The 27107-nt window shown below is 31.5% G+C and overlaps 1 protein-coding gene across 1 annotated transcript in view; it reads left to right on the forward strand.

Moving 5' to 3' along the window:
• The window catches only part of LOC111039014 (zinc finger protein 521-like), a 125795-nt gene that overhangs the window by 23008 nt on the left and 75680 nt on the right, over positions 1-27107 (forward strand). The window contains exon 3 of the mRNA XM_022322289.1: positions 9526-9672. Within this exon, the coding sequence (XP_022177981.1) occupies positions 9526-9672 (147 nt within the window). The remainder of the gene's footprint in view (positions 1-9525; positions 9673-27107) is intronic.

A 27107-nucleotide genomic window follows, 5' to 3' on the forward strand; every position in this document is an offset into this window, starting at 1 on the left:
GTCGAGACGATTTGGAGAGAAACTGGTTTTTATACCCCTTCGATTCGCAGAAGACTCAAGACCTATATATATATATATATCGAAATGAGGTTGCAGTGAACGTGTCTTGCGGTCTTCCCGACACCGTAATGGTATTCCGCTTGTATTCTTCGGAACATAACAATATAACATTAACGCACGTTTATCGGTATGCATAATATAATAATGTATACCTACGTATTTCGAGCGGGCGTGCGGCATAATATTATATACATGTATGAGACCGCAGTGCGTCGGGCGGTGAAGTCGGATTGCGGTGCGGCAGCGTCGGGAGGCAGGGTGCAGGGTGGTCGTCGAACGGCCTCCGGGGTGCCGTTCGCGTATAGAGGTAACCTTCGGAAAACGGTAGCTCGCTGACATATTAGTCTACGGGGGATACGCGTGTGCAACCCCGCGGCGGGGAACGGGGGGGGGCAGAGAGCACATCATACTGTCGCCTCCCAAAGGTACCTGCGCTTACCTCTCCATACCTCCCTCACCTCACCACCGTCTTCCTTATAGTCTTTCTCCCGCTCGCGCACACCATATAAATATATATATATATATATATATATATATATATATACACGTTCAGCTATACGTGTATGTATATATATATATATAGCACGTTATTGTTGTTATCTCGCGTGCACATGGCTTTTGTTTACCGGCTGAACGCCCGAAGGCGTCGAACGTCTCCTGGGACGTACCGGCAAGTTTGCATTTTAAAACTACTCCCGGGAGCACTTCTTTCCCGCCGCGCGGTGCTCTACGAGTTGTTATATACGCGTCTTGTGCGGGCCAGTGTGTGTGTGTGTGTGTGTCCTCGCGCACGCGCATACTTATACGAGAAATGTAATTTATATACATATATACAACCGCGGTCGTAAAATCGTCGTCGGCGATGGCACGGTTTCGACTTTCGTCGTGTTAGTAAAAATCGACGACATGAACAGCTGTGTCTCTTAGAGGTGGAGGGGCGAAGGTGGTGGCAAGTGTATATAACGATTTAAAAGAGTTCTTGAAGGTACCTTTGGAAGATGGCTGGCGGTGACCTATGAACTCGAATCAGATATCGGGATGAAACGTCGAAAATTATATTTTCATATCGGACTTCAACCCCAAAAAGCTGGTTGGTGATTGGTGACCGTTGATTTAACAGAGATTTGAAACAAAATATTATGAATAGGGCCGTATAATATGTGCATCAGTGAACTAAAAGTAGGTACTTACTATGTACAATATACGACAAAAACCAATATATTTGCTTATTCGAGTATATGACCCGTGAACGTCGCTGATGGTTGGCCGACGATATTGTATCATACTGTGTGATCGTCCCCCAATAAACGTTCTCGGCCCAACTTTATAGATAATCGCTCTATTATAATAGGCTGTTTTGGATATTGAAGTATAAAAAAAAAATACTTTATTGAAAAAAAATTATAATGAACACGTCTATCGAATATAGTAATAATTCTTCAGGAAACTGGTATTTAAAAAGCAAAACAAATTTTCTAACGGTGACACCACACGAATGGTAAGATACTCCGTTTACTATACATATAATATCATCAGATAGGTACCTACCATTTTGATCACTGTAGCGAAAAAACTATAAACATTCACGTAATTATAAATTTGGTCACAACAGGGAATTGATTTGGTGATTTTATCGTCCATAATTTACATCACGAATGTACATGCGTTACACCTATAGGACTGGGAACGAAAAACTTATAACTTATAAGTACAGCTATATAATATGTATGTAATAACTATGAGTTTCAAAAGATATTTCACTATACAAATTACAGTTAGCGTGAGGCCTACCATCACATCGGTATTAGTGGATTATGGACCCCTCCGATATTACTGGTTAGGTATAATATAATTGTATTATGTCTCCTATAATAGTATACGGTTTACAGCAAAAAATTACCAACGTTTATTCACCAGTAGGTACGTCGTTGGTCGGTGACAGGCGGGCCGCGTGCTCAGGGCGCGCGTATACGTCATGGTCGGCGACAGTTTGTTCGTCGTATACCCGGTATATACCTTTATAAGTACCAAAATCGTTGCCCAAAGGGTCCGACCTGGCAAGGTTTGATTGATATATATTTTTCACATCGATCACTTCGTGTTTTATCACCCTGCAGTGTGGGTGCGCTGCAAGTATACGGACATGTTGCAGTGAGTGCCATTCCCGTATCATATTATAGTGGGAATTCGACGTCAGCTTAATAAATACATGGATAATATATGTGAGTACGAACACATCGCGTTTGAGGAAAAATGATTTAAATGAAAAAATAACGTGCTTTGTATTATTATAATATTGGTGAATTTTATACAGAATAAACTAGGAAGTTACTTTTCTTAATCTCGATGTCGATGAAAATTATAATACTTGGATTACTCATGCCTCGTGCACATTCATACACACGCTATGTGAGATGATATACATAGGATACTGTGGTATTTGAATAAACATCCATAGTATGCAAACAACTAAAAAGTGACATTGATCACGCCGAATCGTAATATATATCCCTCAGAAGAATGGACTAAAAACACAAGCAGTTGGTGCATGTGTAAACAGATTGAAATAGTTAGGTAGCGTACACAAATACAAATATAAATTAAACGTATACACTTCATAACTAGTGTGGCCGGTGTGAAATTAAAAAAAAAAAAAAAACAGTTTCAAACATTTTTATTTTTATGCAATTAATGTTACAAATTTTTTTTTTACACATTTTGAAATCGACTATAAAACTAATAAAATACAATGCAGATATATGTATAATATAAGTCAGTGCATAATATATTATATCGAATACTATATATATATATATATACTATATAATACTAATATCATTAAAGTATGTTTATAAAAACGAATTACATAACAAAATATCATCTGGTGGATATGAGTAAATTATTATTAATTATTATCATTATTATTATTATGTATAATGACAGAGAAGTTAAGGTTGCTTACAAGAGACAAAACTATACATTCTAAACATATTTGCGTGTTGTACGTAAATAATAATAATAATAATAATAATATATAACATTACTCTGCATTCGTGCGGTAACATGACAGCTGAAAATTATTGTTTGTAGATTTAGGTCTTTGAGTTATGTATGTTAATATTGGTATTTTTTCTCAAGATAATACAACGGAACATTTGGTAAACATCACGTGAATAATTCTGATAAATTGGTAATATTGTAAATGCGAACGCGAACACTTTGATAATATCTAATATGTAGGTAAATACTTAAATGATAAAAAAAAATTTAATTCTTAAATCAATTAACCAATATCTGTGGCTGTAGTGCAGTGATACATACGTTTCTCAGTACATTAATATTATCTAGTAAAATGATGCTACCGATGCAGATAGTCACAAAGAGAGTAGAGACTAGCAAGTTTGAGTTAAGAGGAACTAGGAAGCCATACGTCGTTACCGTCTTTCAAACGTACGGCATACCAAATTATACATTCAAAATAATCCATTTTCCTTTAACCTAATTTTAAAGGTAAGATTATTATTTAGGGAATTTCGGAGGATTTTATTGATATTTTATAATTTACAAAAAATGTACAATTTTATAAAGCACATAACTTGCTTCATAATTAAAATAAGTACCAATACATTTCTCGAGATGCCCTGGATAACAATCTCTCATCTTTACATTTTATAATAAGTACATTCATTGTAATTTTAAAAATAACAGAAGAAAATGGACTATTGTGGACGTACAATTTACAAAGTTCGCAACGAGGATAACACACGTGGAGTGTCTGAATGAGGTATATCTATTGGTATTATACATGTGTTTGGTCATAATTCAAGTTTCCTACTTGTATTTGAGGAAATCGTTATAAAGTCAACCCGTTATTTGATACATTTTCAATTTTGAATGAATTAGACTCTGTTTTGAATAATAATAGTTATAATATCGCCAAAAAAGCTTAGCAAAGTATATGAAAAAGTTTATCAGTGCAGACAGTACATAACGCTTATCCTTCAAAAGTATGTTTCAATTGGATGTATGTTGTTAATTCACTGTACATTAAGCATTGTGTTCGAAATAAATGGGTATTTTTATACTTGGTTATTGTTGGTATATAATTTTATGCACAGCTCTATTGATATGTATATAACATGTTCAAAACAGTACCTTGCAGAAAAGAATAATTATTTTACTCAAATATGGTATATTGTTTAAGTACAATATGATTAATTGTCGTAACAATGATAACATATCATAACAACAAATTACCTAATATATGTATGTTTAAATTATTTTTACAACAAAACATTTGTGTTTTATACGTGAACATTAAAAATTAAAATGAGTCTTAACGAATTAGTAGATCATAAAATCATAATTCTATTACGAATTCAACAAAGGAAAACAAGTGTAGAATAAACATATTAAGTACGTGCAGAATTTATACTATATAGACCCTGACTTACACCAATAAAAACGTTATATTATTATTTTATAATCGAATACACACAATCAATTCTAATGTATTTATCTAAATGTTACTACACGTGCATCATTGTTGTTAAGCTGCATGTATAATGATTTTGCTTTTTCTTCGCTGTTGATAAAAGCTCTATAAAATAAATTAAATACTACAATACTTATATTTACGCGATGTGACCCGTTTTACGAGTAAAAAAATAAACACAAAACGTTCGCAATACCGTTCGATTGGAATGGGGAAAAAAACGAGTGATCAACGACAGTCGGTGTCGTCGGTAAAGGCGAATACTTGCTTTAGTACGACTATGTATAGAATGCTATCAGATGTTATCGCGGTCCACGTTAATAACGAATTATTATTAATGCGGTGTTTTTTTTTCCCAGCCCCTCGTCCTTTTTTGTTTTTCGTCTACCTCCGCTGCGGCGAAGTGCATGTGCATTATGTGTAAAGTGCAAGTAGGTACTGCAGATGTTGGTGATAAAGTGACAGCACAGCGAAATGCAGTAATATTATTATTCGATATATTATTAATTATTATCTATACATTATATACTATCACAATTCGAGTAAACGGACGATATATATAATAGGTAGGTAGTGACATTCTGCGGCAAAGTGCATGTGCATGTGCAAAGCGCATGTACTACAGACGGCAGTGGTATAATGACAGCGGCGCGTAATTCAATAATATTAACCGATATATTTTATTATTATTATTATATAAGCTAGGTATCACAATTATTCGAGTAAACGGACAATATAATAGTAGTGACATTCTGGCGCAAATGATAGTGTTCACTGTTATTATTATCGTCATTATCATTATCGCCATCCCGCCTTAGATATAATAATGCAATATCGTAGGAAAAAATAATGAAACCTGCGCCGCGTGCACTATAGCCTTGCAGCGTTTCGGTATGCAATTACCGGTGGATTCCTTGTATCGGGACGTCTGCGACTGCAATTTTCCGTATGGAAGTTCAACACCGTTTGCGGTGCACATATTATTATTATTATTACTATATTGTTTAGGCAAGAGCAATCGGACGAAGAACGCGAGACAGACCGATCAACCTAAACCCGTCCACTATCGCACAGCAGCCGCAGCGGGGTGTATGAAATTAAATTATCGGAAATGCCGTTATTCCTAGCAAATACCTATATAATATAATACAAATGATTATATTATACATCTCTAAACCATATTACTATTATTATTATTATCATTATTATTTTTTATTCTCGTGACAACGACGTAGTGCAAAAATGTAAGCATTATGATGCCGATCTATAATATACAGGATGTCTCAATGTGTCTCACACACCACGTGTTTTTCCAAGCAATGACTCTTGTTAAAATAATAAAATTCATATAGGTATTAATTACTGTCACATCGAAGAACGACTGAACTATTAAAATCGCCGCAATTAAAATGTTTTGATTTTCTTAAACTCGATGTAAAAAAAAATATATAATTCTATGATAATATTGTTTTTGCGTCCACTGCTTGTCCGAACCGGCCGAAATAACCGATTCATAGAGCTAATTTATGAAAATATTTTAAACAAAGATTAATAATTATGAATTCACATTATGCGTGGTAGTGGCCACACAAGTTTTAAAGTATAAGCGAGAGGCGAGGAGTGGAGTGCCCCTATACACATGTTGCAGGCCAGCGGGCATATGCACTATAGGACAAACAGTGTGGCGAGAGCCTGCAATACGTGTTCTCGTATTATATACGAGGACTTCCGAAGGGTTCGACGAGGAAGGGGGGGATTAAACCCTCTCCGGGATATCGACGCAGCAGCAGCCTCCGCCGATATTGTCGGGGGACCGATAGACCGATGACCTGGACGGCGGTAAATCGGCGAGGATGAACGGTGCGAGAGATGCGCGAGGGGGTCAGATCTAATAACCTGCGGGTACCTACGGCAGACCGCCGCCGTTTAATTGATAAGTCCGGCGGGAAACAAGCGATAATTTATAACGTGTACACTGTACGTATTGTATATTGTTTGTTTATACGTATAAAGGAAAATAGTGTTGTTTTCTCAAGACTTTTCATTTTGCCAGGCCGAAAATTATACAGTCTATGATGCTGATGACTATTTTCCGTAGGTAACTATAAAAATAATGCACGTAAGCGAGTGCGTTTCATCAAAACTTTATATTAACGAAATTGTAAGTAACCAAAAATCGATTATTTAAATAAAATATTTATTTATTTATTTTTTTTATTAATAAAAAACTATTTATGTTTGTTGACGTCGTCGGTTAGGCAATAAGAGATGATAAATTACATGCGTTAGGTATGCGAAATATTGAGTTTTGATTGCGGTTCAGATTGTACTACATACTATGTAGACACATAGTATATTATTTTAACATAATTTAAAACTAAACTCTCGTGTCTCATCAACAGGCGGTTGTAATTTATTACCCTAATATTTTCCACAATATTTCATTGTTATTTAAAAACCATATTAAAATATGCATTTATGAAAATGAGTGTTCCTGGATATTTTGGACTTAACTTACCATAGGTACTAGGATTCGCAGTCACGGATTGTCTATAGGTGTATTTTTAACCAATTATCAGAAGTAGGTACACAAATCACAAGGGCAGTTTAATAAATAATACATGTCCTTATGTAAGCTCCACATAAATAATTGTAACTTTACTACAAAATACCGAAATGGAGGATGGTGAGTCTTAGATGTAGCTGTAGTTCAGTATCATTCATTACACAGCATAATTAAAGATTTAAAAATAAATTACAGAACCCAGTAATTCATTTAACAAATTAGGAACAATGTACACGTGAAAAGTTGTAGGCGAGGTTGATGGATATATGAAATATTCAGTTAAAATTCACTGGCGAAATTGGCTGGTCAATTATATTTTTTATAAGTATCTGCTGTAAATTTGAGTATGTTTGTATCCATTTGTTTGAATCAGTTATTCAATAAAGATTTTTAGACAAAATAGTATAGGATTAGAAGAAAATCGCAAAACCATACATTTATTTTTTTTTTAGTCGTCTACTATACCAATATAGCCATATAGGTATTTAATAATTATTATTTAAAATAAATCTGATCTAAATATTCTTTAAAATTATAACTTTTAGATAAATAAAAGCTATATGAACTAACAATAAATGACTAATAACGTTTAAACGAGAGTTTGATAATATAAATAGAGTGAATTTAACAACATTATGTTGGGTAGTCTTTGTTTTTTGAATATATAAAAATCTGTTAAGTAAATGTCTTATTTACTCCGAATATTACCAGTCTGTGTATATACATTTATGGTAATAAATTATAATAATTTCATTATATTATAATATATGACATGGAAAAAATAACTCAGTGAGTTATAACAAAACAGTTATGATAATTGTTAATTGGTACTCTCAAATGTCAACCATAATTTAGTTGTTAGAACAACAACAAAAACAAAAAAAAAAATAGTATAATGTATCAAATTAAATATAGTAACAGCGGTAGAATTATTTTTGTAAATTGTGATTATTTTTATGTAACCAGATTCATAATTTTCAAAACAACACATGTTATTATGTAGCAGTTACGAAATAGAAAGTAAATACAGTAATTGTGTTAACTTGGACAAATGTTTAAGTAGTAAATACTGAGTTTTCTTGTGAGCATTACCCAGTCTGATTAAAAGTGTTAAAGTCGGGTATTATTGTGTCAGTTACTAAATTGTATTTATTATTTATTTATGAAAGTAAACGGGGGTATTGAGAAAGTAGTGTCAACACTATTTATTTATTTATATTTTTAGAAATAATTTTTTGAGTATATCTAATATTATTTTTTAACTTTTCAAACATTAATTTGTTCAACTGTTTTATTCATAAACTCAAAAGGGAAAAAATACAATATTTTTATTCTGTTTCTTTTTTGGAATTTCACCAACTTCAGTTATTACTACTTTATGTTTTTTTGTACCTAAATAATTGTCATTTTATTCTATAGTTATACGCTTTTAAGTGTTATAACGTATTAATATATACGTATGTCTCTAATTATTATTATCAACAACTAAAGATTAGGTATTATCGTTATTTATTTTCACATGGATTATTATGTTATGAGTTATGACTTATGAAATGTTGTGTTTTAAACAAATCATCCGGAATTCTTAAAACTACATTTATATTTTTTTTATACTCTAATGAATGTATAAAGTTCATAATAGCATGTTTCATTGTTTCTAATATTAGTAATAATATTGTACAATATTAATTTTTCATTGGTAAAAGGACAACCCCAAGAAGAAGTTTTTTTAATTGAATTTGGTGGTCATCCGAGGTTTGAACCTTGCCAAAAAGAACTGAAACAGAAATGCATGTTTTTTTCAAAGAAGTAAGAAACTGATTGCCTTACAAAAAATAAAAATAAATTTGTTTTCTCAGGAACCAAACCGAACTGAAACAGAAACAAATATATCATAGAGATTTCAATCCACGTTCTTAGCTTATTTTATGCATAATAGATTGATATCATTCTAAACTTAACCGTTTTTTATTGTTCAGTAAATTAGTTTGACAATTAAGAAAACATAATTTTACTTGAAATAGAATTATAGTATAGAACAGAGGTAATTGTAGACAATACATTTTCTGAAATGTAATATTAACGTTCCAAGTACTAGCTATAATAAATATACGCAACAGCAATATTGAAGTACAATGAAAAAAAATTAATGAAGTCCATATCCTAAATTAAAATAAAACAATTTGTTGCAACAAGTAGTGCACATTTAGTAGTGTACATTTTCTGACAAATTTGCTATATTATAATAATTGTTATATATAATAGTTGAAATTATTTTAGTGAAACTATTTCGGTGATTTTTTGGTCTCTGGTTGTGTCTGATTGTGTTACAGTATTTAATCTGTTTAAACTGTTTAACGTATGCAATATATATATTGTTTTATTTACTATTTCTCGTTTACAGGGTCTGGAAGTACGAAAAGTGACGAAGACGAAGGAGATGAGGACGACGAGGAAGAGTGCACTGTTGATGATGACGATGACGATGACGATGAAGACGACTTACAGTCGGTCAGTTCTACCGAGGGATCAAACCACAGTCTGCTTTCGGGTAAATAAAATAATATATTGCACTATTTAATAAAATATCATAATAATTGGTATGCAATGTGATTTTATCAATCTCATGAAGTTTTCTTAGCTTTGCTTATTATACCAACTAGCTTCACATTGAAAAGATATATTATATCGACATTCAAAAATGTCTATTATTTACATAGGTAATTGATTAGACATTCTTAAGGGAGAATGATAAAAATTCGAACTGGTGCATATCTTACGGTTGGGTGGGCATGGGGGAAATAATGTCCAAATGGCAAATACCGATTTTATTGCGTTACGTTAAACCTATACATATTAAATTATATTGTTTACGTGTCTTAGTGTACGCATTGGCACGTGCGACGTTTAAAATACTCCTTGTTTCCCGTGTTTGTTTTGCGCGCTGGAAATTTATAGAATCCGATTAATATAATACAATCATTGTTCATTACCATAATTATTATGGTAGGTAGGTACCTATAATATGTTGTGTAACGATATTATTCCGAATGGAAAGTCGCGTGACACTGCCCGCCTCAGAGCATTTCACTGTAATACATTTAATATTATTGACGAAAGCAAGTCTTCGTGGCGACGACTGTCCCCCCCCCTCCACCCTCTCCGTCGCCGTTGCACACTCAACCCTTACACCGTCCCCTCACGCGTACCACCCGCCGACGAGCCGTGTCGTCGTCGGAAGCGGAACGGTCGCATCGTTGTCGTCGTCATCGTCGTCAATGGGACGCCGAGCATTGTTAGTCCGGCGGCGGTGTGTGTACCGGAAATAATTGCAGCCGCCACGGTTCGCATGAAGACCGACTTTAATCACCTTTTCCAGTCGGTATATACATACACGCCGAACAAATCAAATATTATTACACGAGTGAAGAGTAAATAAAATTAATAATAATGTGACTAGGACGTGTGGTTGGCGTCCCCCTTCGTCGCCGCAACATCGCACACAGCCAGCATATTATTATACTTTATTGATAACATATCCGAGTCGAAAGTACCTTGTAAACTCTTGTAGTTCATGAGACCTACCAAATTACGGAATCGTGGATGCAACGGATGTTTGATTTTCTCATTTAAAAAACAAGATCGAAAAAAAATGCCACACGGCTATCTATAATTCAAAGTTAAGGGACCCTAGAAAGAACAACTATACGTTACATATAGAGCCCAATGGAGAGTGTAGTATACAAGACCAAATACAGATTTACGGAGTTTCACAATACGGTAAAGACGACTGTATATAGTCACAGTAAACGGAGTGTCGGAGATCGTTTTATTGACTTCCGGATAATACCTTCTAATAAAATAATCAGGCGAATTTTGTTCAATGACACTCAAAGTTTTGGGATTTTTAATTATAATAAATTGAATAATGTTTACATAAATTCATCTATTTACGTAGTATATTTTAGTGAAGTTTGTGATTTATGAACGCACTATACTTAATTGTATGTGGGAAGCAACTAGTTTGAACGTTTTAAGAGGTAGATCGTATAATATATTATATTGACATATTTTGTATTATGTGTTATAAACTGCCTGATCATCGGACTATCGGAGGCAATCATACCCGGTGTATATTAGCCTTACGATAATTATATACGGATGGGAGACAATTCGCAAATTTTGTTAGGCAACTATACATATAATAGTACGCACCGATAATATTATTGTTACATATAATATCACGTTGACACGTCTGTTGAACCCCCGATCAAATAATATAATATTATACTGTCATACACATCATAGACATATACAGTGCACTCGAGCAGCTGGTGGCTGTAATCGCGTCGTTATCGTGTTTTTTATACTTACTTTTTCTCGCGCCTCGGTGGGAGACGAACGCCGCGAATGGGTTGCGAGAGAGTTTTCCTGGAATATAATTGTACCCTTGCTAAAAGTTGCCGGCGCCGTCGTCTGCGCACCGCTCACCACTCTATGGCTCCGACGGCATGAAGATGAGCGGCGCGGTCCTATCCCGCGGGAACCGTATAATAAACCCGAGGCGGAGATCGCGTGCGGGTGGTATATATGTGTTGCGTACATATATATATATATATGTATAGATATGTATATGTATATTATTATATTATATACGTTCGTTTTGTTTGATTGTTATTGCCTCGGCGGCAGTCGGCGGTTGTGCAAATGTGCGGAGGGGGAAAAAAACGAGAAGTATTCTCTCTGTCTCTCTCCGCCAGAAAGAAGCGAAAAATAAATAAATAAAAAACACCGTCCGTCTATACTTTATACGATAATATTATATAATATATTATATTGCACGTACCCGTCGCTGATGCTGCCGCTGCACTCGGACTTCTGTCGTCAGAAAATCGATATATGCGGTTTTTGCTGGGCCGCCTCCACCGCCGCCTCCACCGCCGCCGCCACCCTCCACAGGACGTTCAAAATTAACGCTCGCCGCTTGTCAATTAGCGACGGTGACGGCCACGGCAGAGGCTACAACAGCAGACTAGCGGAGTACGACTGTCCCGACAGTATATGGCTACGTAGGTATACCTCATGTATAAGTCTGTCTCTCCATCGCACCGTTTTCCGTATAGTGCACGTGCATTACACAGAAATGCACTACGCCCAGTAATGATATTTCTAGTGCAAAAGTGCAATTCAATTATTTCCAAGTACATATATGTATGCGTGCGTACGTACATATACATTCGTCTATATGATATATTATGTGTGCAGGTATGATACCAGGGGTGGTAGTCTCGTAATTTTGTATATTATATACATAAATGAAGGTATAATATATCGTTGTGATATGTCATCGTACCGACGAACATTTTATTTATATATGCAAATACAGCACAATTCGTCAATAGCAAGATCACGTACTCATTATATCAATTAACAGTGCAATTACTAAAATTCGGATTTTGGTCCATTCAGCTTAATGAATCGAAACTTATCTCTCTGAATTTAAATTTATATATAGGTATCGATATTCGGCACGTTCCAAATAATTGTTCTGGTTAACAATTTACAGAAAAAGAGAAAATTTAAAAAACAGAAGTGTATACTAAAGTTAATGTTACTACTAAAATGTACAAAAATACAACTGGGAGGTGCACTCCTAGTTAAAGGAAAATACAGGAGTGAAAGTGATTACTGGTTGATAAAATATATGTACGAATTATCCGGTTTATGAGTGTCGTATATATTTAGGTAAGTGTATGCGTGTGTATATTTCGGATTCGTTCATATTAAATATACGAACAAAGTCCCGCGCCGACATAATATTATAATATTATATACGAATTTAAATAATAATAATAATAATAATACTCGTCCCCGCGAGCATTCACTGTCGCTTCACCGTTGTACCTTTCGTGCATTGTGCATATATGCGAGTATCTATAATATGTACGTATGTATGTATGTACTATGTATGTATGTATGTATGTATATATGTACGTATGTATGTATGAAGTATGTATTATATATAAGTATTATATAGTCTTCTCTCGTTTCTTTGTACGGCGGCAGCGCGTGTACGACGTATTATAATATTATGTAGGTATATGTCCTATATTTACGCGGATATGGAACAGCACCTAATACTCGTGTGACCTAAACCTATGGCACCACGCGTATACGTACAAATAGTTCGTGGTTACCGCGGCTTCAAAAACATCAAATAGATGTTTAGGCGTTAAACATAATGTAAATACGATATTATAGACATATTATGTGCACAATTATTTATGTATTATATAATTCATAACATATTATAATAAAATACAACTCAAAATTTGTTAAGATAATGTTATGTTTTGAAAAAAAAATGTATATGTGTGATCAAATAATGCAGTTTAATGGTCTTTAAATTTTTTTAAATATCTTAATAATTTTACTAAAATTGAATTATAATGTACACTATACTAGACACCACTGCACAAGGTATGTGATAAATAGGTAGGGAAGTACAAAGCGTAAGCGATTAAAAAAAAAATGTTAAAATAGGTTATGGACCTTGGGTGAATTTTTGATGGATGGTAGGAGTAGGGGGCATGGCCAAGCATACATTTAACATATTTAAGAATATTGCTCTGCTCACATATAATTAGGTACCTATACGTCAATTTTGAACAGAGGTAAACAACACAATATAAATTTAAATAAATTTGAAAGATACTTAATAAAGTTGATGAATTAATTACAATTGAGTAGCACGGTGTGATTGTTTTCAAACGTATGTCAGTACAGTATAAGTCTTTGAGAATAATTTTGATTTCTTTTTATAAATCGTCGTATAGTAGTAAATATTGATATGCATCAATTATGCATTAATTATTTTAAACATTAATATGCAATATTTATTTATCTTTATATTTTTAAATGATGGTATTATTAAGTAAAACGAAAAGAAATATAAAATTAGATTAGTAATTAAATTCATACTTAATTTCTAATGCATATGTAAATAAAAAATGTTACCATACACTATCAATTATACACTCATGTATTGTATCATATTATATCTTTTGAAAAACAATTACATAACAGTTATTTAATAAATACTTAATTACCGATGAGTGTCAACGTGTACCGACTGAGAGATTTGAACACAAATATCTCATCTCCTTCTTCAAAAACACAACCCAACATTTTTTTTCAAATTACGCCACTGATTAAATAGGTAAGTAACATATTATTATAATAATATATTGTTAGTTATACATTTTACAATGTTCATATAATTCCTATTTGTATTATTATTGATTTATTGTATTCAGTCTTGGAGTTTTGATTATTTTTGGTGATGGGTGGTTTCATATTTTCAGATTATATTATTTATCTCAAGATCTTATGACTAATATTAAGCTGATCACAGATCGACAATCAGGGCTGCGAATTTAATGATTTTGCACATGGATGTGTGTCGTTTTAAATTTAAAATAAATAATAAGTAATTGTGTTAATCAATACATTGATTAACACAACCATTCAAAATTTAAAACTCAAAATTCTATTTTGTATATTTTAGACTTAGGCAAATGCATATAAAAGCATAGGATAACTGTAAATGTATCTGTTTTATATTTTGAGCTAAAAAATGCATTATGTTTTTATTTGTTTTATAATGATGAGTGTATTTATTCTGTTTGTTATCGCCTTTTCGATCACTAAAATTGCTTTGCCTCTCAACTTTGAAAAGCTGTAGTAGAATATTGGATCTATAGTTGGTACTTTGAAGGGGCAGAGGTCAAAACTTTCAAGTACTTTTCAAAATAACCAAGAAAAACCAAAACAAAATTATGAAAAACCAGTTTTTGACAAAATCGATTTTGTTTTTTTAAATAAATAACCCTTATACTTGAATTTTTTGGCGAACAGTCATATTAGCATACATACATTTCTTTTTAAAAGGTAGCTATTTTCGGCCATTTTATAGGTATTCTAAATGTTTGACTTTTTATTGTTGTTTTACCGATTTAACTATGATGCAATTATTTAATACAAACTTCTTTATAAGTTTTTCATTCAGTCATACACTCATACATCAATTAAATAATATCGATAAGTCATGGTCACAATATATTTTTATAAGCGTCTAAGTTTTTGTTGTAACACAAAAAGTATTTTTTTTATTTTCATTTATACACTACCCTAGGTGACATGGCCCATTGGGCTTGTAAATAATTTAATTCGTTAACATATTATTATGTTTACTTATTCTAAGTATTCATTTTAAATTTTGGTTTGAAGATTAGCGGTTGTGATGAATTGGATGGCGTTGGCTATGAATTGAGGGTGATTGTGGAGTATTTTGGCTAGTGATTCGGGCAGGTTGTGAGTCATTCTGATGTTGTCGTATATTCGGCATTCATTGAGAATGTTGTTGATGGTGACTTGGACAATACAAGCTGTGCATATTGGGGGTTCTTCTTTGGCCATTAAGAAACTGTGAGAGATTTAAGTATGTCTGATTCTGAGTCTTGATAGGATTACTTAAAATTTTCTAGATATTTTGATACGGAATGTCCAATTATTGGTGATATGTTTGATGTGATTCAATTTAGTAGAGCAGGTTTTCTATTTATTCAAAAAGTATTATTTTTAGAAACTTGAAACATTTCACTGATACTTAAGCTATCATTTTCTACACACGACAGATATTTTGAAATATTCAGCCTAAGTTAAGGTTATTTTTAGGATACGTCAAGAATCTTGAAAATATGACACAACACCCAGCATAAGTACCTAGTTATTTTAGCGATATTAATATATTTAAATAACTTTCACAGGACTTTTTTTTATAAGTATTTTAAGTTTAAAATGTGATAAAATTCGTTGAAATTTCAGATTACTTCATTGTTGAAAGCGTATACTATAACATTATCTGTAGTATTATACGGTTAGGAATTAAGAATCGTTTTTAAATTATATTATACACATTCAGTTAAATTGAAATAATAATATTTTATCTGTAATTATAGAATATTAAGTAGTAATTGACTATTATAATTACTTAAAAGCGTCATTTATTTCATTTATTCTTTATTAGTATATACCTCTCACATGTACCTACCTATGTTTAATGTGTATAAATAATCATTTGTATTTTAAAAGCAGGGAAAATGCCTGGTAAATTTATTAAAAAACTGTACTTATATATTTCCAACTATAGGTACATGTTGCGTTTTGATGAAAGTTGCAATGGAAATTATAATTGATGTATTATTGAATATAATATTACTAAAAAATAAAATAATGAAATAAAATTATTATGATTGAAATGGTATATATTTCTTAAAATAGTATGGCACAGCGTGAATAATTCTCAAGGGACCTGCAATCAATTTTTTTAAACCCCATTACATATTTACAGTTTTTGTTATAATGAATAATAATTAGGAATTATGATATACCTATGCCAATATAGTATGCAATATGCAAACTGTATAATTGCATGTATATATTATATTTTGTATGTAGAATACTATTTCAGGGTCTCTATTTTCGTTTTCAATAGCTATACGACTTTAATGTGCATCAATAAGTACGTTTTCTTAACAGCGTCTGGACATATAGGTCACGACGACGTGTTGTTTCGCTGTTTGAAGCTGAAGGGAAACCGTATCTTAACAAATTCAAAACATATTTAATAATATCCTTCAAGGATCTTGATTTATTTTTGATATTTACTCGAAAATATATCAAACATTTAGGAATAATCTTTGAGAAGTGTAACATAATATAATTTAAATTTGAAATAGTATAGAATGTAAATGTGTGACTTAAAATCATTGTTCTACTTAATTAATATCCAACTTAAAACATTGTAACATACACTACAGCTATAAGATAAAAAGTAGACATATTATTTATTAAATTAGTTAAAAAATCTGTATGCATAGAGTATTGTTAAGTGCATGCAAATATCAAATGGTATGTGATATGTGTTATTCTATTAGGCATTAGCATTTCAAATATTTATTGAGGTAGGTATATGTACATTGCTACAAATGTAATTCAAATGCTACTCAAAATAATCGATGAGCACTATAAATAAATCTATTAATAATTCTGCTTTTAATGAGGTACAATTAAATGATAACCATTATGAATTTGGCTTGAGACAAGCATGTCTTACTCAGAAAACCTGAATAGAAAATCAAAAAATAACTTTAATATTTGGAGTACCTGTCATATATATTATATAATAAATATTATAAAACTAAATGTAATTCTCTAGTTTATACTCATAGATATTATGTATATAATCCAATATAGGTGCTATTATACTAAATACATAATAAGACATTAAAACTTAAATAACGAACCATAAAATATAATACTATCAATACTTTTTTTATGTGAAGATGGCTATTGAGCAATTATTTTTTATAAACATTTTTTGTTTATTACATTTATCTGTATTTTTGTAACACGATAATAAAAATTAAATTTTTAAAAATAATAAGTACAAAATGTGTAAGAAAACGACTTAAAAAAATGAAACACATTTTTTTTAATCCACTAATTTCTTGTATAATTAATAATTATTTTACGTAATTTTCTTACTGAGGTTTATATATTTCTGGTTTAGAAGGTCAACTCTCCGTCAATTTCATGGACAAATGTTAGAATTGAATTGTAAAATGTTAGGTTACACTGCAGTGCACTGCTTATGTTCCAATTAAACAACAACACTGTTGATTTATTTATGTAGGTACCCGATTGTGTGTATATATGTTATGACTCTTGAACAGATCAGAAAATGTCCACGTCTTAAACTATTTAGTGGTTGTATATTATTATACTTGTAAATGTAAAGTAATTTGAATGCGTAGTATTTATTCTATAGATAATTTATTTTAATTCTGTTGTCAATGATTAGTTTATAGACTATACGGTTTTGTATTATGACCTATACGCTATTTTTAACTACTTATAATTTAATGTACTAACTATTACTAATATTTTTCTCGTCAACACCGACTCAACAGAAACAGTCGACTTCGAACAATGTCACTGGTATTATAAAATATAATATAATATTATGAACGTTGAACGTATATAATCGATTTACAGGTGGGTATGGCACGTGCTTGTGGTAATGCAGGTGCTCTCCGCGCCCGCTCTTTTTCCCGCTCGCTCGCTCACTCATGACTCCTTCCATCTCATTTACTCTGACTTACTGGTTGTCCGCGGTCGTGCAGTAACAGACCAGGTGACACCTGCTGCAAACCTTGTGACCATCAACTACGGTAACCATAATATAATAACAATATTATACTTGGTATGACCTTTGTTTCAACGACCAGTTTCCGTTGAAATGTCAGAATATTCAATCATATACTACAGCGTATGGGTGATTGGGTGAATTATCAACGCGACATAAACAAAACAATACAATACAATGTGTCCAACTGTAGTTGCAGTCACACTAAAGTACGAATATGAATCAACAATGGTAACAAATAACACCGAAATGAAAATGACAATATAAGATTTGCATCATATGTAAATAAAAAAAGAAGGTTACATTTAAAAGAAAAGTGAAGAATTTTTTATGTTTATATTGTGTCGACAATAATGCTGATTACACTGCGTGTTTTATATATTAGCTACGATATTATTGTTATAGACAAGTCGATTATCACGGATGATTTAAGTATGTTATAATTGAATCCAAAAATTAAAACATAGCAATGTAGCATCAAGATTCATCAAGTTCTCAATTTGTTTTGAACGTGCAAGTGCCAGAGATTATTATATGTATTATTATTTACTATACATTTGCACTTAATAACTAATTTAATCAAAATAGATAAAACAATTACTTACAAGACGTAAAAAACAGTTGCTTGATATTTTAGTCGTTTATTTTACGATCGTAAAGTTATTAATAAGTAATTTATTTTAAAATTAAAGGGCTAAAATGATGTTCTTACTACTGGAAAAATCGTTTATTTGCAACTGTTAACTATTTTATGATAACTAGTATGACTATATGATAATATACTATTCCTATTTATAATGCGATAAAGAAATGCCACTAACGAATTTCGATTTACTAGGTGGAATTTAATTTTTATATACTTCACCACTCCTATAAACTGAGTATGAGGAGATACAATTTGTCTCGCATGAATCTTATTTGCCCACAGGTGGGTAGACCCTATAGGAACAGTAATTTATGGTTCATACAACTCTGCAACTTATACATTAATGACATAATAATAATTTATTTTTATTTCTTATGTCTATACCAATAACATTAATTTGTTCTATTTAACTTTGAATTTTCCATTTTATTTTAGTTTTTAGTGTTTTTACATTAATTCAACAATTGTTATGCCTACACTTGAAGGATATACTACATTACGCAATAATATAAGTTCCGCTTAATTATCTAACATTAGAAATCATCGAAATAAAAGTTATTAGCATTGACATTTTTAAATGCACCCCGTGTGTAAGTATAAATAAATTATAAGTATATCTTATAATATATGACGATAGCAGTTTCTTTAGAAAACATTTTGAATATTAGAATGACTTGTTGTTATTCACTTGACGAATAATTGTCACGAGCGTCTGGTAGGTCTCTCTCCCTCTTAATCCTTGAGCCCCTCACATATCGTTTTTGAGAGAGTTTCGATTACTCGGAACTATAATATTATATATAGTGTCGGGCACGTAATCCATAAGACCATAACTGCAATTATTTGCTGTCTCGGTTGAAGTTTAATCGTAAAACTTGGCCGTAATTATATACATTCGTGCGGGACTGCATCACACACATACACACCCACACACACCAATGGTTGAAGCAATAATATTGTAATTACTCAACTAGAGATATTCGAGGGAAAGATTAAAAAAAAAAAAGAAGGAGAAGTATTTAAAAAAAAAAAATAATAATAATAATAAAACAGAAGCGATGTCAGACTCCCACAAGCTGTCATTAATTATGTCGTCGTCGCACAGCGGGAGGGTGACGGGCCCCAAATGCCATCCACACTCTGCCGCCTCCGCCTCTGTTGCTACCACAATAGTTTTGTCATTTATTGTGTGAGTAATGGGCGGTAGAATTATGGGAACCGAGAAACCCAGGTGCTGAGACCCCCACGCCGAGATATTACGACGGCGGTGGCGGTGATATAATAATAATAATAATAATAAGACAAAATCCATTTTTGCCGCAATTCGGACAAGGGTTATATATACACCACATTACCGGATTGTACACGTACACACACACACGCAAAAGACACGCCAAAGGGGACCCAAATTTCGGATTACTCGCGTGCATTACTACAGGCGAATGAATATAAGTATACATAGATATTCTCGTGCACGCGGTATTGTGTTATGAATAGATGAGATGTACGAAAACGATACGGAATCGTTGTTTGCTCTTAAAACAATAGAAACACACTATATAATATTATATGCGCCGTTGTCGGGCATTTTTTTTTCTCAGCCTAATTATTATTATTGTTCCGACCCGAGAGAAAAAAATTTCTCCTCGAGTTTTTTATTACCGCCTTTTGTGCATAAAGGATGCTTAACGATCAGGTGGATATATATTATAGTGCACCACAGTCACCGCCATGATCTCTCGTCTTTACCTCCATAGTATATATTATATATATACCTATATTGAACACCATCTCGTTAAAGTTGGTATCACAACTTTTGTAAGACTATATATATATATAATAATAATAATACATATTATGTACTTGCAGAAAATAATATATTTTTACACTGAGTCCATCAAAAAGTTTATATTCTTTGACAAATTACATTTTCATTCAAATGTTATCAAACATTGTTTATAAGTTTACAATATATTATAGGACTGTACTATGCAGTCGTATACTGTAATATACAATAAATTAAGTATAATATAATGTATTTTATATTATGCCATAAAAGACTTATCAGAAATAAATAAATAATTAAAAACTAATACTTGTGTTTTCAGAACTCTTTAATTTAAATTTTGGGTCGAATGTTCCGAAATGTATTTACCTAACCATACAGATGAATAATACGTAGTTAAAAACTTAATACTTATGATAATTTAACATCACACAGCTACTTCTTCTGTACTTAATTAAAGTAACAAGTGGTCTTTGTATTGAATGTATAAATTATGTGTCATTGTATTTCGAGCAAAGAAATAAAACTAATATAGTCACGTTATAATAAATATAATAAGTAGGTAACTCATAAAATAATAACTATAACAAAAGTGTTGTAATGATAATGATTTATTTATATTTATTATTAGAGCTTCAGTATGTACTATTATAGCTTAACAATTACATAATTTATTTTACTAAACAAGTAATATATATGGTATTTTTGAAGTACGTAAAATAACCAAATATACAGAAATAATATACTAATACTAATAACAAATGAAGGTCAGAAGGATATATGTAACGTAATTAAAATAAGATAATTTATTATCGATTATTTTTTTTAACTCACGTTATACGTATATTATGGCATTTAGGTTGTGGTTTGTTTAATACCTACATTTTATTCTTTAATTGGGTTTATCTATATATATATATATATATGTTGTTTTGAACCCAAAGACCGTATAATACCAAAATGTTTAATAGGTGATGAGGTTCAAGTCTGCTTAATATTACAGTTTTTGTTTTAACCATATATAAAGATACAACTGATATACAAGGTTATAGTTTAGGTTACATTTTAAGATCAATGGCATGAATATACACTTAACTATTATACTTGGTTTTATTTCCTTTCATCTTATGCCGGAGATTGGTTTGTTTATAACAGTAAGCGAAAAGTTTTTACGTTAAAAACTTTCATCTTTAAGCTATTCCGTTCAAATGAAAATTAAACTCTACTGACAAAGATAAATTTTCAAATTCTACATTAATATAAGTAATTTGTGAGACGAATATAAATTTATTAATTATTTCTGTTGACTTATAGTACTATAAGTACTTTTGTTCTCATATATAAACTCATTAAAACAATACAATCGTGTACTCTGGGTAAAAATGTTATATTCAATCGCATTTTGTTATTTATTAAAGAAAACTACTTTAGGCTTATACGCCGGTATAGAATCACCTAAATACAACTTACACAAGACTAAATTGACGACACATGTTACCACCTTCGTTTTCACGTAGGTATATCTGCATAGACCAAACATAATGCACCTAATGGAAATAATATTTTATGACAATCGTGCCAATACATATATTTATATTTATGTAATATGTATATTATAATATTATTCAGCGAACAGCACATTTTGGAATTTTTTTTTGAAGATTATTAATTTTTTTTGTTCTCAAATAGTCAAATCCAAACATGATTATTTTAGAAGGGTTTCTTAAATTCAATAAAAAATTTCAATGTTTTGATTTGTAAGGAACATCCTCCTAATAATATGCAGATTATCAAGGTGTATACATATGAACATCACGAACATTACATGTACACTGGCACGTCTACTAACTTAACCTAATCTAACCCAACACATGATAATAAATAATCGTTTAGTCTGCGGCTTTCAAAAATAGTAACACACACGACAACAACAATTTAATATCCTTCTTTTTACGCACGTGTGCGGTTTCGACGGGCAATTATTTTTTATTACGCTCGTCGTTTCGTTTTAATGATAATAATAATATCGTTTCCTTCGATTTTTGCGGCCAAGACTTCACTCAGTACGACGATGCCCACACCACATTATATAATATTATTATAAAATTACATCGATCACCTATTACATTTTCCTATTTACCCGCATGAAATGAAGTGTGTATGTGGACAGTACCTATACTTTCTTTCTATACAATATTAGTTATAACATATTATTACCTACATGTTGTACCCACTAGGCCGGCGACAGGGCCGCACGACGACTGCAGCCGTAATAAATAATAATATTAAATAACAACAACAACAACAATTAAACTGTAAAATATTATGTGCACGCCTAGGAGAAGCAGTCGCAGTGTCGCCGGCTAATTGATTTTCTAGACTCGGGGTTGTCGGCCGAGGACCCTTATATTCGCACGCCCCAGGTGTCTGGCGAGGTGCTACACGTGTGTGTGGCTGTTTGTTTGTAGTTGTGTGTTTCCTGCTGTGTGACTTTACCTGTAACAGCGGTGCAAACGATATAGAACATAATATATAGGTAGGTACCCTATATATGGTTCCGGCATTATTGCTGAAATTGATTGTATTCGCTCCCGCACCGCTCGTGTACGACAACCGTCGTCACACCTCTGCTCTAAGGTCCCAGTGGAGACGATTTTCGTCATGTGCAGTATACTGTTATTATATTACCAAAAACAGGTCAAATTTCCAATAGTCTTCTAAAAAACGACCAATATCTTATGCTGCGCCGAAGATACAGCAAAATTTACTATTAAGTATTAGGCCATTAGGGCATAGGTACCAGATATTTTGAAGAAAATCGATTTCGGAAAATTTCATATTGTGAATGTTCAGGAAACAATGATTTAGTAGGTAATACACACAATTTTGATTCATAATCAATCCCATTGTTGCAATTGTATTATCCATTCTAATACGCATGTTATAATAATACTTATTTATGTTATAACTTATAATACCTACTATACTAGTTAATAGTTGTAGGTATACATCATGTTACTATAACACTGTAAAAGCCGAATGACGTTAATTTATGGTAGAAAAAACAATTCTATCAAATTGTATAAAGTTCGTTGTGAAATTTCTAACATCACTAGTTTCAATTACCACCTATTTTTTAAGATTTATTTTATGGTTCTTCTTCATTTTGATTCACATAAATAAGTAATAATTGTTAGAAGAGGGAGGAGTTGTCGAAAGTTCAGATTTAGGTTCTTTTCCAAATATGAGTTTGTAGGGGCTCTGGTATACCAGAATTCCAAGCTCGATTTTTCATAAATCGTATTAATGGCAAATCTTCAGAGTTTCTGATTATTTCGATTTTGTATTAAGTTTATGAAACGAAGCAAACCAGTAGTGTAAAATAGAAAATTCTAAAACCACATCCCCACCGCCATAAACGGATGGTATTTACCTATTAAAATACGAATACATTTTTTCATGCACGCCGTTTTCATAAACACACATTCCAAAAATTGTAGAATCCCAACCAACACGAACCCCGCCGACATCGTGAAATATATCTACAATTATCTTTGTACGATTCGGTTGTCGGTAATCGTAAACTAATATTTCACAACTGAAAATTGTCTGAAGTTCCAGACAATAATTGTTACCAAAACCGAGAACTAAACACGTCTGATGGTTGTCAAACGTTAACTCGAATTTTAAACAACTTACCGTTAGCGTTTTTTTTATAGTTTTTAACGTTTTAGACAATATAGTATTTCAGGAGTAGAGAATAAAAACAACCTATATTGTGTAAGCTGACCAGTATCATTCTTTAATTTACAGTTGGTACAGTAGTACACGAAAAGTATTAAAAATACTATTTTTTCTTAATTGTATTATCATCATGTGTTATATTTCTTTTAAATCAACACTAAGTGTCTTTGATCAAAAACAATCAAGTCCGTAGACAACCGAAAAAACTGAACTTAAACCGGTAGACTTTTTAAAAAAATAATTTGATTGTTTTTAAATGTCTGCGATGCACATTATATGGTTATCCGACAATTAATCGAAATACTTAGAATTATATTAAAGGGTCACATAGTAAGGTTGTTTTTATTTTTATGAATAAAATGATAAAATATATGATAACGCTTTAAAAAATTGATCTTTTTAACCTTTAATTTATTACGTATCTTATCAATACATTTATTTTTTCATAAAAACAACTGCCATAAATACATAAATGATACAACTCAATTATTGTAAGCATTAAAAAGCACCAGAAGCACCTGCATAAAAAATGATACATATTGTTATGTTTAAATAATCATGTAAAATAATTAATGATTAACTAGTGCAAAAAAAATTGAACAAACAAGTACTATTATTAATAGATAATTGGAAAAAAATGTATTAAGTATTAGTACTCGTTATAAATTTATCTGTTTATTTATTTATTCGTTAGATGATTTATTTTGTATATAAAACGCGTTCACGTGAAATAATGAACAGTAATCGTATTAGTTACGTGTGACTTAATAGAAGTGTGTTCATAAAAATTCTAAAGTTTCATATAAAGCTGTACTGAATATATTATTCTCGTACACTTGATACTTTTTAATATATATTGACAAAATAATAATTATGAAATTATTGTTGGTATTATTATTTGTTTTTTCTGTAACTGGATATATTTGGGCAATACCCATTAATTGTCCATCAGTAAAATGTCCAAACAATGTGGTAGTAGAATGCTGTCATAACGGAGTCAATGTAAATTGTTGTTCTAATGGTGCCAGTAATCTCAACAATGGCAGATGGGAATCGAAGAAGTCTGATAGAAATGGTCCACCATTGACAACTCAACCGAGAGCACCACCAAACAATTCAAACAAGCAGCAAACAAAAACAAAATCATGTCCAGGAGGAGCAAAAAGATGCGATTAAAATATTTAATTTTTAAGTAAATATTATAATGTAGTATTTTTATAGTTTTTTAGTATAATACATGCAGTTCATACAATAATTCATTTTTTTTTATATTTTTGTATGGTTAATTATCATCGTCATTTTATAGACTTATTCAATTACTTTATAATTTAAATTTAATTAATGCCCAATACAATAAAACATGGAGATAACTATAAATACGATTGGTTATAGGGCTGTGATTAAATGTGTGACATTTGATATTGTTTAGGCGAGTATATAGGAATTAGGCAGTATGCTGCAGGATAAGGATACTTGGTAGTATCATCACAGTGACAATTTGGGTTCGTATTGTGAGTTTCAGTCGCTTTTGTTTTGTATATACATACTTCATCCGAATAGGTACCTATATAAGATTCTAAAAATGAGAATAAAACTAGTTTTCACTGAAAATGTTGTAAAAACTGTATATACTTAAATAACATTTTTGTAACACTTAATTATTATAGACATTTTCAAAATCTAGCTGCTTCCAGAAATGTATTCTCACAAATATTCTTTGGTATAACTCATTTTTAGTTTATGCTAGTCAATTATAGTTTTAACTGTTTTGGGTATTTACTGTAACGTATACACTTAGATACCAAATGGTAAATACTATTTGTACAAATGTGGTGTCGGTTCGGTGCCAAAATTTGAACCCACTCAAATGTGCGGTCGCAACGCGTTGACAGTTGACCTACTTCGTACTATAATTTTCTCAGTGAACAATTAGTATAAGTACTCGTTCAATGAAAGCGGTGATTTAACCAATAAACATGTTGTACATTTTACACTCTACGCAATTTTATTTCAGTGGCATAGTCAATATTGTAATTCTTATGCATGAAATAATGAACGTTACTGCATGCAGATTACATGGAATATTATTGTAAAACAAAACAGAAGGTATATAAATAAATATGGTCTGGATAAATATATATACCTAATGTCAATAGGCAAGATTTTTCAATTAGTAGAATAATTTTAAGTCAAAATGTTTATTAAATTCTTTTAGTTTTTTCTACTTTGCAGCCATACAAAAATATGATACAGTTTTAATATCGTAATCCATCAATAGAACATTTTTATGAAACAAATATTTGTATTTAAAAATAATTATGGTTTGAAAAATATTCAAAAACCAACTTTTTTGCAAGTGTAAATTTTTTTGGCGTTTATAACTGTAGACATGCTTATTTCTTATTAACATCTTGGGGTTGAATTTCAAAAAAAATGTTATCAATTATATTTTTATTTTTATTAATATATAGGTTCTTATATTGTAATATTTTATAAAAGTAAATAAAATATACCAATGGTTTTGAATAAAATATTATATGA

Source organism: Myzus persicae, unplaced genomic scaffold (assembly GCF_001856785.1).
Source record: "Myzus persicae strain clone G006 unplaced genomic scaffold, MPER_G0061.0, whole genome shotgun sequence".
Classification (NCBI taxonomy): domain Eukaryota; kingdom Metazoa; phylum Arthropoda; class Insecta; order Hemiptera; family Aphididae; genus Myzus; species Myzus persicae.